At 34.1% G+C, this 7,468-nt stretch overlaps 1 protein-coding gene across 1 annotated transcript; it reads left to right on the forward strand.

Annotated features, from left to right (window-relative positions):
- The first annotated feature begins 3,924 nt into the window (after positions 1 to 3,924).
- On the forward strand, positions 3,925 to 7,293 carry LOC123562379 (protein toll-like). Its single transcript, XM_053527307.1, has one exon. It carries the CDS (start codon positions 3,925 to 3,927, stop codon positions 7,291 to 7,293), a length of 3,369 nt encoding a protein of 1,122 aa, XP_053383282.1.
- Positions 7,294 to 7,468: the final 175 nt, after the last annotated feature.

The raw sequence follows: 7,468 nt of genomic DNA on the forward strand, positions 1-7,468 counted from the left end.
ATGAAAACGCGTGAAAGTGCTGACGTTACTCAGACGTCATTATCGATTCTCCTGTTTATTTCCAGTTTTCAATAGTTTATATCTGTTCGCTATAACAGAGGGGTTTTCCATTGAATTTCGTACTTTAGGACGGGAAAAAATGTTCCTTATAACCGAGTGTTCATTATAAACAAGTTCCCTATAACCGAGGATTTCTACATTGAATAAAGAAGGAATTAGATCGGGGAATTGAAAACTGTTCCTTACATCGGAGTGTTCCTTATCCGAGTTCCTTATAAGTAAGGTTTACTGTATTATACCAATACAAGTTTTATGAGCGTTCGATTAAAGTTAATTGCAAAATGCGGTCTCTATCGCGTTCACAAGCAAAATATAGCAAATGTTGGCCCTTTAAGGGACCATAACTCTAGACCTTATGATGGGATTTGGCCAGTTTTCGAAAGGAATCGAGATATTATGCCCCAGTACAAGTTGTGTGCACGTTTGATTAAGGTTGATTGCAAAATGTGGTCTCTATCGCGTTCACAAACCAAAAATAGCAAATTCTGGCCCTTTTTAAGGGACATTAACTGTGGAATCCATGCTGGGGTCTGGTCAATTTTCAAAAGGAACCGAGCTATTATACCAATACAAGTTGTGTGCAAGTTTATTAAATTGACTGCAAAATGTGGTCTCTATCGTTATCAAAAGAAATTATGGACGGACGATAGTCGGACGGACGGGCGCAAGTCGAAAAGACGACGGACGAAGGGCGATCACAAAAGCCCACCCCGTCACTAGTTTTTGACCAAACATGGCCCAGTTTCGCTCCAGCCCTATGGATCATCAAGATTATCATTCTGTGCAAGTTTGTATCCATTCAAAATGTAAAATAAAACCTCTATATGGCTGAAAGGGCCAAAATAGAAAATTTGCCCCTCCCCTTTCAGAAGCAGTAACTCGAGAACCAGTGAATGAATTTAGCCGGATTTTGAAAGGAACCGAGAAATTATTATGACTTAAGTTGTGTGTAGGTGTCGTTAAAATCAAATTTAAAAAACCACTTCTATCGTGTTCACAAGGTAAAAATTAACAAATTTTGGCTCTTTCTGGAGTCAGACAAGAAGCCGTAACTCCGGAACCTATGACTGGATCTGACAGATCCATCATGGATTCCAAAATTTATTGTTATTGAAGATATTTTGTAAGTTTGTATCAAATCAAACCATAAAAGAAGTCTCTATATGGCTGCAAAAACCAAATTAGCAAATTTGGCCCTTTAAGAGCCATAACTCTGGAACCTATGATGGGACATGGGAGTTTTCGAAAGGAAAGAGATATCATGCCAATGCAAGTTGTGTGCGAGCTTAAATTGCAAAATGTAGTCTCTATCGTGTTCACAAGCCAAAATTAGCAAATGTTGGCCCTATAAGGGACCATAACTCTGGAACCCATGATGGGAGCTGGCCAGTGTTCAAAAGAACTGAGATATTATGCCAATAAAAGTTGTGTGTATGTTTCATTAAAATTGATTGCAAAATGTAGTCTCTATCATGTTTACAAGGAAGTATGTAGGGACGACGGACGATCACAAAAGCTCACAGTCACTAGGAGGTGAGAGATGAGCTAAAAACACCAAAAAGAATCGCGCGAAATTGCAAATAGTACGTTTTTACTTTATTCACATGGAAGTCCCGTTATATAAAAAAGTATATTTGCCAGACCATTCTGATTCTTTCTTCGTTAATTTTTGTATGAAAGTTAATTACTACTCTCTTTTTAGCACTCCTTTTTGTGCCATGTACAGTTCAAATGTATGCTCTGACTAAATGAAATTATTCTAAAAGGTGTTATCTCTAGTACACTGTCTATACTAAATGGCATAGTATTTAGTACTAACCTCTTCTTTTTTTTTTGAAAAGAGCTAGGCTAAGTTAGCCGGAAACGTCTGTATTTGAAAAGTTCTCTCTGTCTGTTCTGAGGGCTTTATCTCACTCTGTCCCACTGGTCAGATCGCTCTGTGTCTGTACTAGTAGATGATGATTTCGCACCCTGTATGGCTGCAGTATATGTAAAGCGCCTTTGAACGTGTTTATCATGAAAAGGGCACTATATAAATCTGGTATAATAATAAAACACAAAGTAATACAATATGGAAGTATTCGACCACTTATTCACAATAAGATATATTCTTTCTATGACTGGGGATTACACATTTTCGACTGCTTAATAGGTAGGACTATACAAGACTAGAAATACACTCTGCTCGAAAAGTTCGAAAATCGACCAAAGATGCAAGAACGAAACCATGCACTTAATTCATTGTGAATACAAAAAGATTTTTCTGACGTATATCCAAAATTAATCAAATGAAATTGTACCACTTTAAAAAATCCTAAAACAGATGCCATTATTTCTTTAATATGATATCCATAATATAATATACATATTTGTGACAACTGAATTCATTGTGAATGCAATAAAAATCTGACATGTATCCAGAATTAAACAGATACGATCGGCCCACTTCTGAAAAAATCCTAAAATACTAGTAGATACCATAATCTCTTATAATATGTATATTTTCGGCACATGAACTTGATTTTTGGAGATATCTATAGTTCAAGTAATTTACAACTGCATGACCTACGGGTACTTTCTATCATGTTGCGTGGCGAATTATCTTCTTCTTTTTTTTCATTTTATAAATATCAAGACAAATGTAAACTATAAAACTTTTAAAAAGAAATATGCAAGTTTTCAGGACTTTTTCTAACATTTACATGAACATAGTGTAGGCGCTAACAAAATCAGAAACAATTTCTAAAATGAGGATAAAAGAGTAAGGAAATAATTTTACGCAAACTCTTTTGGAGAACAATAATCGTTTAAAGATTGTTCTCGTTATGATAAGTGCAATCACATGGCAACTTTTAATCAAATTTAAGGAAGAAATATGTATAGATGCTATAAACAAAGCGTTTAACGAGATGGTGTTTAAAGTTGTTTTTTTTTCTATTTGGCTCTGATGAGCGAGCTAGGCCATTTGCACACTTGATATGTTTATACTCGTGATTAATTAATAAAGTATCAACGAGTTTCAGAATTGCAAAACTTCAGTTTATTTAACACGAGTGCATACAGGTACATGTATTTGGTATAAACTGGATTTGAAAAACAAATGTACTTGGCCTGTGTTGTAATATTTTCTGGTCCTTCTGGCTTCATGACAGTGCTATGGTAGATAGTGGAGCTTCAGTCAAGCAGTCAAGCGTTAGAGATGTTGCATATTTAATTACCTCTCAGTAAGAGACTCAATTTAATATACCAAGTATACTAGTATTTTGCTTGCTTGTAAAGCATTCGGGCTTCCAAATATTCTTAAAGATTTTATTGACTTTGGATAACACTACCTAAACCGTTCATAGTTTGAGCAAGAAATTCTGCTGGATGTTTATGACCCGGCATGTGACACTCTATAAACGTTGAACAAAACTGGCAATTAAAGTCTAAATAATCATGTATCACAGATAATGAAAATGTTGCGTAGCTTTGTTCTATTGAAATATCTAACTGCATTATTTCCATTTCAATTCAGTTGATGTTAATCTGATTCGTTATTGTATATTCTACACAATATATAAAGTTAATTAATGTTAACTTAAAAAGTATTAGTAAAGGTTGCTCTATATATTTCATATGCTTGAATAACCCGATAAATGCTAGTGTTAAAATCTTTTAAGTTACACCCATTTAATCAAATATGGGACATTTATGTCTTTCTGTACCCGGTCGAACAAAAAGGTCATGCGTGGTAATTTCTGTACTGTTGAATACTAACGTATTGATAAATAATTCAGTTTTAACAGAGTGAAAACGAATGTAGCATGATTTGATGTGTAAAACACTTGAACCTCTGGATGACAAAACGTTAATATAAAGAATATGATCTTAGTTATTATTGGAGCGATACTTGGTCTAGCTATTGGACAGGAGAATAGGAAACCGTGCATGTACAAGGTGATTGGGTCGGATACATCCATTAGATATAATAGCTCATTGGATGGAGAAATAACATACTTGCTTGCAGAAAATCAGTCTGGATGTGAAATTGATCTGAGTGGATTATACACGAATCTGAGCACTTTATACAATTCAAGCTTTAGGCACAATAGAAAGGAATTGTTCATCAGTTTAAGAATATTCTGTTATGAAGATGCAGTGGGAAACGATATTCACTTGAACTCTTCATTGGAACAAAACAAAAATCACAAAGTTAAAGTAGCAGTACAAATAGTGTTACGAAGTTGTTCACTGTTTGTAAATGAGTTACACATCTTGAAGAACCATGGAAGAATATGGTCCATACTTCAGACAAATTCTTCAATAATACATCCAGAATCCGACTGCTCTAGTCTTGCTCAATTACAAATTCTTTCATCCCGTCTTCCATGTGATACAAACAGCAGATCTTCTGCTATCAGGGCAGCAAGATTTTTTTGGGAATTCTGTAGCAAACCGTTTGAAACAGTTTTCAATCTAAAGCTAGAAGGTTGTTTCCATGAACAATATGAAATTAAACAAGATTTACTACAACACACATTTCCAAAACTTCAAACATTAAATTTGAAATACGTTAACTTGACAAAATCTTTTGTGACATATCCATGGACAAATGTATATATTGATACACCAGAAGGCAAGTATATATCATACCTGTCTTCAAATTATGAAAGTGTTGTAAAGAATGCATCGTCATTCCCAAGAGAAATAACAATACGTAGTAGCGATGTAAACATCAGCAACGTGAAATTCATTGGAGATATATCTATAATTACGTTAAACAGTATCCATTTGAAAAGTCTGAATGACAATACATTCAGAAATGTTAGTGGTTTAACGCGACTGGACCTATCTTACAATGACCTGGAGATGATAGATCTAAACGTGTTCCAAATGTTAACAAAACTGAAGTATTTGTATTTGAGAATGAACAAACTGACAGTCTTACTCCCCGATGTGTTTAACTGGCTACATAATCTGCTTCTCCTTGATTTGTCTAACAACAAAATTAAAATCTTAAATCAAGGTCAATTTAAACACCTAACAAAATTAGAAGAGGTAAATCTTGAAAATAATGAAATCACAGAATTACCAGACGATTTTTTAAAAGGTCAAATTCATTCTATAAGGACACTAAAGTTATCGTGGAATCCTCTTGAAAAGATTCCAGTTTACCCTCTGTATGCCGACGGAGTTGCTCAGATATTTGTTAGTCATTGTAGAATAAATTCAAGTAGTTTTCAAGCATTTATAGACAGTCTAAGTCACAACGACCTTACTGCAGCTTACGTAAGCAATGCAGTACGACGATCTGGATCTGACTTTTCACCTGACAATAAATATTTCCTACGAAGGGCCATTCTCGACCTATCTTTCAATCAAATAGGAACTATTGAAAATGCTGTGACGAGTGAATCACTGATGTTTAAATTTCAAGATTTAATCAAAGCTTTTTATGTAAGCCTTACCGGAAATCCAATAGACTGCACATGTATGCCAAATATTCCACAACTGATTTCAGAGATAAATAAAGATTCAGTGACGGGTATAAAGTGGATATGTGTGTACCCTTTGGAATTGAAAGGGAGACTTGTTTCGAGTATATCAACAGACGAGACTTACTGTCCAATTTTAATTGAAAACTGCCCAGACTGTTGCTCTTGTTTTGCGCGTGAAACCAGACAAACTGCAAATGGACACAATAATTATAGCAGCACAATCATTGTCGACTGCAGAAATTTAAACATTACACATTTGCCTGAAAAAATGCCAACTGGGAAACTAGAACTTTGGTTTCAAAACACAAGTCTAACACAGTTAACTGCTAGGGACTACTTCAGAAATACAACGGTACTTGATGCCTCACACAACAGAATAAACGTAATTACACCAACTGCAGCAATTGCACTGACAAATTTAACATCTTTAAAATTAGACCATAATAACTTAACAAGTTTTCCTGTTCAAATAATGTCAACCAATATTAGAATGCTAACACTTGCAAACAACCCTTTTCTCTGTGACTGTCGCATCCGCTGGATGAAAACGTGGCTCCTCAAAAGAACGAGCCCAGTTACAGACTGGAATGCAATTGAATGTTCTTATAATACAAGCAAAGTAAACCAAATGGTATCTGTGTCGGAATCATTTTTTGTTTGTCATTCCCAGTCTACAACGAGTATTTCCGAACATATAATTTTTCCATCAGTTGTAACAGGTTGTACTTTATTTGTTTTAGTTTCAATATCTCTGCTGATATATTTCCAAAGATTCACAATTAAAGTGTTACTCTTTATGCACTTTGGGATTCATTCATTTGATAAACAAAAACACGATGATGCAAATATGGAATATGATGCTTTTGTGCTTTATTCACACAATGACGATGCTTTTGTGCAAAAGAATATAGTCAAAGGTCTAGTCATCAAAGGGTATACTGTTTTGAACCTGTATGAAGATCTTGTTGTTGGCTTCACATTTCTGAACAACATTGAACAATTAATTAACAAATCAAGAAAAATCATATTCTCAGTGACGGAAGACACGTTTAACGATGATCTGCTGATGTCAGCATGGAATATAGCTTACGAAACAGCTATTAACAATTATTCAAACTCTATCATTTTGATAGTGGATAGCGAAATAGTGCATAAATGCCAAGACATAAATCTTAGAAAATATATAAAGACTGGCAAATTCATCAAAAGGAAATCTAAAATTCTGCAATCGAGCGTTTTGTATCTTATGCCAAAGCAGACTAGTAACAAGAATGGAGAAGATGAAAACATCGAAGAAATAAGTATACCAATGATTGAGGATAGAAGTGACTCGGATATTGATTTTAAAAACAATTTAGTGTATATTACATATCCAGATGAACTAGACAATGAAATAAGAAAAAAACTTATTCCTGACTTACAAGTAAATAATATAGATATAAGAATTTTTGAAAATGAGTTTGCCCCTGGTACAGACATTCGTGATGAAATTCAGGAAAAGCTGGATCAATCAAGACATTTTATATTCATTCTTTCAAATGAAAATCTCCTAGACGAGGTTAAAATGTTCATTCTATCGACTGTAATTTCGAAATCTGTGCTATGTAAAGACAATTATCTATTGTTATTAACATCTGAAAATATCATTGCTTCTTACTTATCTAATGAAATCGAAAATTACTTAAACAAATATGTTACAGCAAGTATGGCTGACCCAAAATTCGAAACACGTTTATTGAAAGCCCTAAAATAAAGAAGTTACCAACCTGATAGATATTAAGATATTAATACAAATAGTAATTAAAAATTAACATCCACATTTTTAAATAATCAAAATTGGATAATATTTGCAACAGAATTTGAACAGAGATTCCATGCAAGTCATTTCAGAATCACTGTATGTTTGAGACTGTCTTAGACAAAAAGAT

Source organism: Mercenaria mercenaria, chromosome 2 (genome assembly GCF_021730395.1).
Source record: "Mercenaria mercenaria strain notata chromosome 2, MADL_Memer_1, whole genome shotgun sequence".
In the NCBI taxonomy this organism is placed as follows: domain Eukaryota; kingdom Metazoa; phylum Mollusca; class Bivalvia; order Venerida; family Veneridae; genus Mercenaria; species Mercenaria mercenaria.